At 42.6% G+C, this 13,541-nt stretch overlaps 1 protein-coding gene across 2 annotated transcripts in view; it reads left to right on the top strand.

Annotated features, from left to right (window-relative positions):
- The window catches only part of GMPR (guanosine monophosphate reductase), a 54,795-nt gene extending 45,353 nt beyond the window's left edge, over positions 1–9,442 (top strand). For both annotated transcript variants that reach the window (XM_067568375.1, XM_067568374.1), the window contains exons 8-9: positions 737–896; positions 4,647–9,442. In XM_067568375.1, the coding sequence (XP_067424476.1) occupies positions 737–896; positions 4,647–4,827 (341 nt within the window). In that variant the 3' untranslated portion in view covers positions 4,828–9,442. The remainder of the gene's footprint in view (positions 1–736; positions 897–4,646) is intronic.
- The last annotated feature ends 4,099 nt before the right edge of the window (positions 9,443–13,541 follow it).

The following is a 13,541-nucleotide window of genomic DNA, read 5'->3' as shown; positions in this document are numbered from 1 at the left end:
GATAAGCAGCCAGATATTTGGGTGTTTATTATTTTTTTTTGTATAATTGTAGCACCTAGGTGTCCCAGTCATGGACCAGGAGCCCAGCATGCTAGGTGCCTTACAAACACAGAACAAAGAAAATGGTCCCTGCCCAAAGCGATTACAATGTTAGTAATCTGAACCAAACACAAACTCACCCACACCTGTTGGCATTTACTGCTCACTGCAGTGAATGACTGCATGGCTATGAGGAGGCAGAACAAATTCAGAGCCATCACATCTTACACTCCAAAAATCTGCCTACAGCGTAAATAAGGGTGAACGTTCCTCTTCCGTGTCCTCCCAAACGTCTATGCCCACTCACATATATGACCTGATCGGAGAGGATTTAGGGAGCTTGCAGTTGCCTGTCACATTGTCCATATGTTTGGATTGTAGTGTGAGTTAAAATCATTAAACTGAATTTGAAACTGAGAACCTGGAAGAGAAAAAGAGTACTTTCTGTGGTGTTCAGTATCACAGCCAGATTGGATACTCCTTGTTTGAAGTATCAAAGGAGGGGACGACACAGTGTGTGTAGATCCTGCTGTTAAAGAATTTCTTTTAACTCGGTTGCGTTTATTACAGTCAAGGTTTCCCTGCATTGAAGCATTCAGGGCTGGCTATCATTTTTGGCTGCATAGGTATTTTTGCTTTGTCTATTATTCTGCCTTCTCCCTCATCCGCCTTATCTCCTATTCTTTGTTGATCCCAGGAGCTGGTGCAGATTTTGTCATGCTTGGAGGAATGTTTGCAGGTCATGATCAATGTGCTGGAGAGGTTCTAGAAAAAAATGGCAAGAAGGTGAAACTGTTCTACGGGATGAGCTCCGATATGGCCATGAAGAAGCATGCAGGAGGAGTTGCTGAATACAGGTACAGATTATACTTACATTTCGCTATGGGCCTGAACCACAACCAAACCTGCTGGATGAGCACTAGCCTGTGGTAAACGGACCCAACTCCTGGGCCCATGTGCTTCCAAGCCCCCTGGGTCTGGATAGTGACTGGGCAGTGTTCCTAGCTGGGTGTCTCAGGTACACTTTCAGGTGCAGACTCACTGTCTGACACCCTTCCTGGGCAGTGGGACCTCCCCAGTCCAGCTCTCTGAGCCCATCCTGGTTGCTTACTTACGTACCCCTAGAATTCACCTGGCTGTGAGAGCTCTGGTGTCTTCAGGGACAACATGATAAGAAAGTAAGGAACACAGGCCTAACAAAGGAATTTTTAAATCCCAGACATTTTACTCTTGAAAGCACTAGAGAGTTACAGATTTATGGAAAACAACAACAACAGCCTTAACCTGATATCAGCCTTCCTGTGAGTCCTAGGTTTGGTGAACAGCCTTAGAGAATCACCCATCTTTTATTGTAGTGCCCCTTTTGTTCTTATGTTTTTAACTGGGGGAGTTTTGGGTTCCAGACCCTACCCCCATACACACACAATTGGTTTCTGTGTAGAGAGTTATTCATTGTCAATGGCTGTACCAGTAGAAAATCCATTATTCCAGTAGGGGATAGTCATTCAGTGTTGATGGCCCTGATGACTTTGTTACACCTCCTCATACATAGTCTTCCACTAGGGGTCCAGCTAGCCCCTACCACAAAATCGATATGCTAATCTACAAAGGAAGTCGCAATACACCATGAAGGTCACACTCCACAATGTTCAAAATGGGGTTTACAAAAGAAAATGGAGTTCAGTTTGACACAGATATAGCCCCATTCCGGCACACCCCCTAACTTTGCAGTGGGCCAAGCCAAAACCCAGGATGCAAATGCCTTCCAAACTTGGTCCAAGCCCAAATTTAGCAGCTTGGATCAGTCTTCAATGCTGCTGCTTTTTGTTGTTTAACTGTTTTTTTTAAATATGTAGAAGGTGCCATACAGACATACATAGCACTTACAGAAGGCATGTAAGCCACACTCTTTGCCCAAAGGCATTTATGTCTACCTGCTGTGGCTTAAATTTCCCAAGCTATTGAGTATTGTGTATTAAGTTGCAAAAAAATGGCTATAATAATGGAACCCAAAAAGGTTAGTGGCTGGCAAAGTGTAGCTACTGGGGGAGACCTGAGCACAGAGTTGGTCAGGGCACTTCTGTCTGTTGGGCTGGCAGACATCCGACCTACCAAGGAGACAGCGCCACCTGTGAGTTGCCCCACTCACTGGTTCAGATATCTGGGCCAGTCTGCAGCTGCATCTACTCCAATCTCTAAGGAAATCTTCTGGGGAGGAGTAGAAAGACATCTTTAGGACAAAGAATTAGACCAAGCGGGAAAGAGAGCTAAGAGAAAGTGTGCTGTGCGATTTATTCCCCACTAAAGGGTTAATTCTGTCCAAGAAAATGTGTATTTTTATTTGTGAAGAAAGACCAAGTGGTATAGCCAGCGGGTAATATTTGGATCAATGCAGGCTCCCCCTCCTGTGTAGCAGTAGGGGAAGGGCAGGGCGGCTGCAACCCCCCCAGTTGAGAAACTATGGGCTAGATTAACCTTTGCTCAGTGCCCTGGATATGGGGCAGCACAGAGCTGTGCTTCCCCAGAAGGAGCCCTGGAGCGGACGTGTAGCTCTGCTCCTGGACCGGGGGGGAGATATTGGATGTCACTGCGTGTAGTATACTTTCCCCTCCTTGCACTCAGCCCCTTCCCCCAGTTGAGTGGGGAAAGCAGGCAGCAGTCTGCCCTAGGAAGCCCTCACATACCCAAGGAGTAGTGGGGGAGTCGTCTTTTCAGCTCAAATGTTTCTTTGTAGCTAAAATGCTGCCCAAGAGAACGCTGCTCTGTTTAGGATAAGATGAAATGTTGCACAAGGCATTCTGCATGAGTTTTAATTCACTCCATTATGGCTCACTCCAGTCCCAAGTGGCTGTTTTGTTTTTTTCCCCCATGATGCCGCTTGACATCAAAGCATCTGGAACTAACAGTCCGAGTGGATGATACTAGCAATTAGCTTATAATTTAAAAATGGCAGCTGCCGGTTACACGGAGACGCTAGCATCCTTAGTCTGATGTGCAATTACAAAGTGTACTTTCGCCCTCTTTTTTTATGGTGGTAACTGGAGCGTGTATGCAGCAGGGTAGGTCTAAGCTGTTAGATTGTTTGGCACAGCATGTCATTAATGACCCTTTCACAATGGGACAGACGGCCCAAACAAGCCAAGCAAATCTGGGGAGGTTCATTTCAGTTAGTAAGCGGCCACCACCAGTGTTGGTGAAGGTTGTGGGTAAAGTTTGAAAATCCTTGTTGTAATGCAAGCTAAAGCACTGGTGCTGGGGTGGCAACTGAAGGGACAGATTCCAGCCCCCACTTACAACAGGCTGTGTGTTGGGGAGGAGAGGTAGTAACTGGGGGTAGATTCATTGCTAAGGTTTTGATAGTGCAATAACTTGATGACACCATTAAAGTTCAGTGTCCCATAGGGATGAACAGTGCAGAAGGGAAGGGGCTTTATTTAGATACTTAAACATAAAGGTACACAAGCTGCCATCCTGCTAGATGCACAGTCCCTCTGTTCCACTCACTGATTTATGAAGGGGTGGAGTCCTTGGGGAATGTGTTACACAAGCTCCTCTGAAGCTCCCAGACAGAGAGAAGGCCCATCCTCTGAAAGTTTCAACAGCCAGTGTGTGGCTGCTTTGCTGGTGGTGTAAGTGATAGGTTACAGTTGTGTACAGGGGATTCCTGCAAACAGCAAACCTCGGAATCCATCCAGGCACCCTAATGCTGTACTGCATTGGCACTGGCTGTTAGCATTATAGGGTATAGATACCATGCCTCAGAAGCATTGTTATAGAACGGTGGCCACAATTCCCAGAAGAATATAGTTCGCTGTCTACTCTGAGTGGTTTGGTTGGGTTTTTTTGGTCTGCCACAGATACTGTAGATTCAAAATACTGGTTTAAAAAAATAGGTATTAGTGTTTATACAGCCCTGCGAGAGTACATGGTGCCGAAGAAAGAGGCAAATCGAAGACATGGAGCCAGATTTTGCCTTGATTACACAGGTGTAAAGCTAGACTAACTCCACTAAGGTACCGCAAATGCTAGCCTGCAGCCAAATTTGGCGTAGAGTGTCTTCTCTAAAAAGTGTCCAGTCTAATCCCAGCATTTTTACTGCTGGGTGCCTAAAGGTTGGTGCTTGTTTAGGATTTTCAAAGAAGCCAAGGGAACTACTACCCCAAACCTATTGAAATTCAGGGGCATTGGGTGCCTTGTATTCCTTTGGAAATCCCAGCTGTAAATCTGGTTAGGCACCTACATAAGTGGCTTGATTTTCAGAAGTGCTGAGCCCTGCACTGAAGCGATGTCAATTTATACTGGTTGAGGAGTAGGCCCAATATTTTTAAACGCTGCCTTAGCCTGTCTGTCTGTCTTCTGTGGTAAAGCTTGATCTTACAGCCCTGGGGCAAAACTCCCATTTATGTGAACAGAAGGGTCAAAGTCATCATGCACTCTGGCCTTGTTTGGGCATTTGCAAGCGGCATTCAATTCCTCTTCACAGTACTTGGTAGGACTTTGGTATAATGCCCTCAAGTACCGTTAAATACCAGACAGGGACAGGCAGCAATCAGTAAAGAAGGGAAGGTTCTTTAGAGTGTTGAGTACTTCCAAATCTCTGTCTCCAGGGCTTCGGAGGGCAGAACCGTGGAAGTGCCTTACAGAGGGGACGTGGAAAACACCATTCTCGACATCCTCGGGGGGCTGCGATCCACCTGCACCTACGTGGGAGCTGCCAAGCTGAAAGAGCTCAGCAGGAGAACAACATTTATCCGCGTCACCCAGCAGCAAACACAGGTTTTTTCTTAACCCAGGACTGGGACCCAGGAAATGTGTCTGCCGTTTATCCCCACTTCCTCTGTGTTTTTTGCTAGAGCTTCATGGTGGCACATCCCCAGGCTCTGGAAGCAGGTGGGTCAGTTGCCACTAGAGATGGGGTTAAGCAGAAGGACATGCCATCAAACAGTGCCATGTAGGGTTTTTTTCGGTTCGAGATGCAATAGCCTCATCTTTTAAAGTCGTGCCTGGTTTCTTAAAATCTAGGTTTTTCCACCGTTAATTTTTTCTCTGATTGTTGCAGAAGCCTCCATTTATAGTGAACTAGCCTCTACAGACATCGCTGTTACCAAGTTTTAAAACACTCCCACAACTTCTAATGTTGATGAACCAGCTAGCTCTGCTCCAGCAGCATGGCCTATATAGGAACTGCAGGCTGAGAGGGAAAAGAGTTCAGCATATTGATCTGTGTAACCAAAGATCAAAGCCATACTTTTTGACCTTTCAGCTGGCAAAAGTATAGATATACACTGCGGGGTGCTGGCCCACAGAGATTGAATAGGAGTGATGGCTGGATGTGCCAAAGTTGCTGCTGCATTTTCACTGTGATGTTAAAAATGCTGGAGCTATATCAATGTCAGTTCATAGGTCTTTTTTATTTAAATCAATATATTAAAGGACTTACCTCTTCATAGAAACTGGCATTATAATGTAGCAAATGCTTCCTCCTCCCACCCCCCCACCCAGAACATTTGACAGTGTGCCTGCTTTTTGATGGGTACTATCATCAGATTCTCAGGGGTCCTGTTTTTAACATTATCTCTGAACAGGTTTTTAAGCTATAGGTACCCAGCAGTACTAAACACCAGAGGCCTGATTCTGCACAGCCTTGCAGTTTGCGTAAGTCATTTCAACTGACACAAAGCGACTGTAAATTCACACCTGCTTTGCGCCCATGTAAAAATGACTACACGTTGAGCAAGGCGTGGTGAATCAGGCCAAGGGGCAAATCCATCTCTGTTACACTGCTGCAATTCTTTTCAAGTCATAGGTGTAACAGAGCAAAATATGGCCTGCAGTAGACAGACTTTGATGCAAGAAGCCAGTTGTCTGATCTTGAGTTAAAGCCATTGCTGTGAGGGCAATAAAGAATATATTAGACTCTGGGCAACACTTCAATAAACTCTAATGGTAGATCAATTAATTGATAAATCGCAATAACTTTTCTTTGGAAGTACACATTGATTCCCCAGGAATATCACAGTAGTTCGTTATGATAAATGTTATTAGACTAAATACCAATGAATTAATAATGACTGGCCACTTACTTTAGCGTGTTATTGAGATATCAAAACAGTTGGAAACCGAAGTAACTTCAGTTTTTCCCTTCCCCTCCACCCCCCATGAGTACCCATGGAAAGATAAAGACTTCCTTTGGAATGCAAAACTGTGACCTGTGGGAAGAGGAGCAGGCAGAAAAGCAAATGGAATTATTCTAGCCTTCTTTGTGTTTAGAAAAGATAAAGGAGGATCGTCTGATGGAACACGTTAAGTAACAAATCTAATCCCCAAACCAGTCATTGATGGTTTCAATCAGATTAGGCATAATGGGAAAAGCATAGATAATCCTTTCATTTGAAGGCAGGTGGTTTACAATAACGTGTTAAGTATTCATTCTCCATTAAACACTGTGGACCCGATTCTCATTTACAATAAGACTCTGTTCTGGTATTGTAGAGGGACCTTAAAGTGGGCCTAGGTTTCATGAACACTGCCTTTAAGGCCCGTTTACACTGCCAGAGTGGCATAAAGAAATCTAAATGTAAATGAGAATCAGGAAATCAGGCCCTGCCAATTAACTGTTCTTCTGAACCTGGGATTTATATGCACTGAACCCTGAAAAGGCAGATGATGGTTTTTTTTACTAAAAATAAATAAATAAAACTGCTGAGGGCCAAATTCTGCTGTCAGTTAGGCTGATGTAAACCCAGAGTACCTCCACTGAAAGCTGTGGAATTTACATAGGTATACCTAACAGTACAATGTGTCTTCCAGCACTCCTTCCGCCCTCCACCTCCCAAGCCACAGGCCCAGAAGAAAAGTAGATTTGTACACAGGTAAAGCCCGAGGTTATACTGAATATACCACAAGCGCCTGGCCGTACGTGTGCTGTCATACTTTGGCAGTGTGGCTGTCCCCTAGACGCTCCCATGTGGAAGGATGCTGCTTGGTTTTATTGGAGGTTTTTTTGGGCTACCTTTATGAAAAATTTAAAAAAAAAGTTAACTTTAACACCTATGCACATTTAAAAGATTAGAGCCTTCATGTACATTTTGGAATTGCTGCTTTTCCAAAGTGAAAATGCCTCAATTTTCCACAGCCTTGACCAGTATGGAGTCGGTGACACCTGTGCAAACAGTATGTAAAATGCAGCCGTTCAGACTTGGTGGCATGTTACACCCACTTTGCACAGGTGTAAATGACTTCATAAGGGTCAAACCAGGGGCTAATGAGGCGCTATAGGATACATCTACACTGCCGCTGGAAAGTGATTTGCGACGTTTTGGGGGGGGGCGGGGAGCGCGCGACACATGCTAACTCAGCTCCAGCTAGTGAGCTCAAACTAGCCATGTGGCTACAACCTCCTACCCTTACACCCAGGATTTTGGGTGACCTTGGACTCGGGTGGCTAATTCCTGCTGGACCAGCCACGCTGCTATTTTTAAATGTACTAGCTCAAGCTGAGGTAGCATGAGTGTTGGCCTGCACTGGGATGCAGCCCACCAAACTGCAGTGTAGACCTACCCATAGACTTTGGAAGCCTGGTGCATAAGTGATGCTGGAAAAAAGAGAAGCCACCCCTATGAGTTTGAATGATTTTAATAGCATTTTTTTGCCCTCTTTTTGGTAACCAGCAGCTGTTTCCGGGGGAGGGGAAACAAGCAACAGAAGGCAGCCAGCTGTAGCGAGGTTCAAGCGATTGGCCTGAGGTTAACTAAAGTCCCAGCCCTGTGAGGTGACATTTCCCAGTGTCCTTCTGTCCAACATGTATTTGTAATGTCTTAGCGCTGTGCATGACCTGTTACCGGGTCAGCCTCCAACAGAGCACCCCGCGACATTGCAGTGGCTTAAGCAGCAGCTACCCATGACATCAGGCCAAATTCTGACTTGCTTTCCACACCCTTGCGATGCCCTTGACTTGGTTGCATAAGAGGAAAGTTAGACTTTGGCTCCATCAAGGTGTAGCTAACATGCCACATTGCTTTACAAATGAAGCTAGTTAAAAGAAATCCAAACAGCAGGTTCAGGTACTAGAATACTCATTTAAAACCAAAGCTGCCCTATGTTGCATAGGTGCACTTATACGGGAACTTCTACATCTCCTATGTCTCCCCAAAGGATTGAGGCAGGGCTAGTGAATGGGCCTGGGGGAGAAGGGGGTGTCTGTACCAAGAAGGGGAACACACTGGCCTTATCCCACTGCCTTATCCTGCTCAGCAGCCGCCGGGGGGGAGCAGTGGGGGGGCAGGGGAGGAGAGGTGCTGGAAAGCACCCTGTGGCTGGCATGCTGCTGTGCCTTGCCCTCAGTGGGTAAATGTAGGATTTTGTCCTTGCTGCTGTCAGATTTTGTGTGCAGGGGTAGCTCCAGTAAGCATGAATTAAGAGGGCTTTTCATATAAGGAATAGGCTTATTCATTCATTTCAGCCGTTTGGGGCGGTTTATTGGGACTAGTGAACGGTGAGAGCTTTTGTGCCAGTCTTCCAAAGACACACTATGAAATCAGCACTGGATACAGGAGTAATGTTTTAATCCATGGGTGCTTGGGGTCTGAAACTCCTGCTGGGCCTGATTCTCTCACACACCACTCTTACAGTGGGGTAAACCCATTGACTTCAACAGAGTCGTGCCTGATTTCATCAATGTAAAGGAAAGTCAAATCACCTTCTGATGGTCATTTAGGCCAAAGCCTGTGCTGTTGGAGTCAATGGGAATTTTGCAGCTAACTTCAGACATAGCAGGATTTGGCTTTGCATGGTTAGAAGAAGAAAATCACAAGGCCTAAAAAATAGCAGTGTGTATGTTACTGTGCCCCGAAAGCCCACCTGCAGGGAAGCACGTTTGCCCTATTTGGAAACAGTGTGTTCTCTGTTGGGATTGGTTGGTTAAGAATTTTGAAGATGCTTCTGGTACTGCTGCCTTTTATGCTAAAAGTGCCCTAAATAAAAATCAGTCTTGCCCATTAAGGTTTTGTTTTTTTCCCCTCATCTGCCTTCGACTTTGTTCTTTTTTATTCATTCAGACATTTAGGCCTGTCCCCTGGATGTGACTTCACAGCGTCAGCTATTTCACTGCTTACATGGACAACATTTCCAAACATATGTAATAAATATCCCAAAGCTCTGATTTGACACAAAATTTGTGATAATTTTCAAGAGCATACATGAAGTCTTTCAAGAAGAGTGAGTTTTAAATGTTTCCATTACATCCCAGGCACCACAGCTGAGACGATTCAGAATGGGTACTGTCTTTCCTCATTTGTAGTAAAACTGTGTACAGCATGCATCTAATATGACAAACCTGCACATTTAAAGTGATCCTTTGGTGCAACCTGGCTGTTCTGTTATGAAATAAATGGCTTCACTCTGATGGACTTGATAGGATTATATGACATATTTGGGAACGTGTAAACTTCTGTGTATAGCACAGTATGGATAAAAACAAACCCTATAAAAACTTACGGCTGAAGCTAAATCTCAAGGGGAAAAAATTAAATGGAGAAATTACTCTTTCACAGGGAAACTGTCAACATAAACATAGACACATTTGCAATTGGCACTGTTATTTTATTAGTACGAGTATACTGAAACAATAAACTTGTACTGGTATACAGACAATTTCTTTAAAACAATTTTGTTCAAATTTTGAATCAAACATTGTTTTATTATAATAATGAAATAATTTCTACCTAGAAAACCTGCAAGCACCATCAAAGAAAGGGACCATAAAATTCAATAAACAGACGCGAGTGTATCCTACAAATAGACACACCACCATTAGAAAATAGAATATGAATTCTTCCATTTTTTTAATATTTGTTTTAAAAAAGCTAGTGCAAGTACAATATTTTACACTGGAATTACAGAGAGTATGCACGCATATGGAAAAAAGTTCTCCTGTCACAATAAAAGCTCTTAACTATGTCTGTATGCACTTAAAATTTTCTCCTCTTTTCATTAAGGTGCAAAACATTATTCCCTCCCTATTTCTCCTTTGTACTGGCCATGTGAGCTTGATTTCTCCCCAACGTAAAGCTGCATTATCCCTTTTTCTGGGCCTACATTAGGCACAACACTGGAAGTGTGATTTGCAACAACCCTCTTCAGAAACACCAACCAATGAAAGCCTTAGATACTCTTATTGTAGCATCATTAAACTTTCCCACATGAGGGCTTTCCTCAAGTGCCATGGCTAGTTGGCCTGTCCAAGCCTGCTGGCTGTCAAAAACTGTGACATCGCTAGTACACAATTATTTTCAGTAGCTAATTCAAATGGAAAACGTCGGAATTTCCCCTTCTTAAACACTGCAGAGAGAACAGTGTTCACAAAGTTAATATTTAAAAAAGCCAAAGACAGAAATACATCCATTAGTCAATTTCAACATTAGCAGACTGTCTGTGAAAAGTTATACCCGCTGTCTTAATAGGTTAGTAACTTTGCTCACGTGCCAGACAGAACACATGAATTCAACCCCTTGCAGCCACTGTTACCAAGATCCAACTGCTGACTTCAATTGGAGTGTGTGTGTGTCTCTCTCTCTCTCTCTCTCAAGCCAGAATCATCAGGCTCTGTTTTTAAAGGAAACATCAGGGCCCAGATATAGCTGCTGCTGTTTTCACTCAACCCAGTAGTACAGCTTTAACAACTTCAATGAGTAAGGATTAATGCAAACAACACTTCCAATGGGTGCCTACCGCATGGTCAAGGAAAGGGCACAGGAGCTTTGACCACTCAAAGTAGAAACAAACAAATGAACAACAAAAAAGCCAACCTTGGATAAAAGCCTCCAATTAATTCTCCATGGAAGACTTGAGTCCTTTCAGATAATGACGAGTAAAACTATAGAAATCTTAGAGAGACTGTTATTATATAACTACCTATTGGCTGAATGCACTTCATTCTAATAGAGTTGGGGGCCATTCTTCTGGGTGTCAAGGGGTCATTTTAAGGTAATTATTTTCCCCCATGTGACCGCTGGGTATCAGAACTTAAGCTTGTGTTACAGGCTATCAGGGGAGGGAGAGAAGGGTTCTGAAAGTTAACTGTTTATCCCCGCTGTGTGTAGGCTTCCGGTTGTCCAATCTGATCTTTGGACAAGGAAAGGGCCCTTTCCTTGGAAATTGCTCCAGGATTCTTTCATTTTGGCCTATGAATAATATGAATCTCTAAATCAAATGAGAAAGAACCTGTCCAAGCGCAGAGCACATCTGGAAAAATTGAAATTCATGTCTTTACCCCGTTTAAATGAGGGAAGGGTGTGTGTACAAAAGGCCATGTCTCGTTGGATATTAATTTTTTATTTACTGGTAAGCTAGGATCCCTTGTTATAAACACTTCTTGTTCAATATTATATTCTTTGGGTTGATTAGAACAGGAAGTGCTGAAAATGTAGAACATCATCCCAGAGGGAGTAAAGAAGGTACAATGGCTTCAGAACCTAAACTATGCAGGATGCTTTAAGATATATTTTCAGTGCAGGAACAAACAGCATGAAGCATTCCCCCCTTCCCCAGAATTGGGATTTATGTGATATGAACTGAAAATTAAGCATAGTTGTTCTTGAAGAGCCTTTTAAGTAATTCTTCCTGTCCAGAGCCAATACAAATCAGATCATCTTAACCGTGACAGTTTCTATATACAAAAAACATGTAACTTTCAACCTTTCTCTGCTTTTGTACTTAAAAAAATTTTTTTTTTTACAAACAAGGTATGAAACACACTGTTTCAACAGATCCATCTCTTTTTCAAACACTGAATGAATCATTCCAACATTCATTTTTCTTTTGTGCAATTTTTTAAAACATTACCTGTACTCCTCAATGTGAGTGCTTCAAAAAAGTTTTTTTGTAAGCTTCTCAAATTAGGTTTACATCAAAAAATATTCCCACAAGGTATAGTGCTACAAGAAAAGATCCTATCAGTAAGGTAACACATCTGAAGCGAGGTCGTCTATGTAAAAGAAATTAACTCTGGAGTAGAGGTGTGCAACTTGTTTGGAATTTCCTTATCAACAGAAAACACAACACTGTCCTTGGAAAGGAGAGGAAATCAACTAGACACAATAGTCATTTGCTTTTATAGTCATATATATGTATATAAATGTGTGTGTGTGTGTGCGCGCGCACGTATATACACTCATACATGCAAGCGTGTATATGGACTCTTTTTTTTTTTTTTTCCAGGATTTTGAGGATTGGGGGGAAAAAGCCATGAAAAAAAAAAAAGCACTGACCACACTCTGTTAAAATATAAATTCTTTGCTTTTCACATCAACACTGGGTATGTCCACAGATTGGACTTTGCTGTTGTCTGGGCTGGTGCTGTTTGCAGTCATGGGAAAGGAAGAAGTGGAAATTATTTTAGAAGACTACAGGTTGCACTTTGCCATTTTTGAGTATACTTCATAACGTAAGTGACAACAACAGGTCAGATTCTGATCTTGGTTACATCCATGAAAATCTGGACTAACTCCACTGAAATCAATAGTTACTCCAAATGTATAGCCGTATAACTAAGATCAGAATCTGGCACTAAATGATCCAGCCACTAATTTCTGTAAACACTTATATATGCAGTTAACATTAATGCTAATATATAGACCCACTGCCTTCAATAAGCCTAATCAGCCTAATCAATTAAGCACATGCATAAATGTTTGCAGGACTGTGGTCTAGTGCCCATGGCATTATATACTAAGAACCCTAGTGAATGTTAGTGAAATAACACTATTAGTGTTTTAAAAATAGTTAAGATTTGTTCTCCCTGAAACTGTTTGTTTCTTTTTAGTAGTCACATGTATTAACAGGATTTCACCATTTTTTATTTTTTGTAATATTGGCAACATTTTAAGTAAAACTAATCTCTGTGCAAAGAGTGAATTTTATGATAATTAACAGCTATGGTTCACTTTGAATCTGCTGCTTTTGTATTGCAATCTATGTGATATCTACAAAGTTAATCCACCAGATGCAGGAAATCCAAACTTGTCCTTGAAATTGTACATCCCTACTCCAGAGCAGTAAAAGTGCTGCTTCTGGTCACATCAGTGTACCACACATACACCAGCCCCATCCCTGAGTAAGAGGTGTGAAAGGTTTCTAAATGTTCCTTGCTTTAGGGAAACGAGCAGTGATGTCACTTCCTGATGCTGAGAAAATAGCAGAACGGTTTAATGAAGTGACGACGGGGTTAAAAAAAACGGAACCCCCACCCACCCAAACATACATTAAAAAACAAAACAAAAAAACAAAACCCCACAACAACAGTGTACAAAATCATTAAATAGTTCAAACAAGAATCCAATTTGGGTTTCAACTAAAGGACTTGAGGTAAGTGACATCAAACTCCAAATTCCCCATGATGTGGCCCAGACAAACTGAAACGATGCCTAAGTTAAACACTATAAGGAACAGTCATATATATATAGATATAGATATAGATAGATAGATAGAGATATATATTGGTTTTT

Source organism: Emydura macquarii, unplaced genomic scaffold (genome assembly GCF_026122565.2).
Source record: "Emydura macquarii macquarii isolate MOO-44397 ecotype Brisbane River unplaced genomic scaffold, CSIRO-AGI_Emac_v2 contig_2890, whole genome shotgun sequence".
NCBI lineage: Eukaryota > Metazoa > Chordata > Testudines > Chelidae > Emydura > Emydura macquarii.
This window is presented reverse-complemented; position numbering and strand designations above follow the sequence as displayed.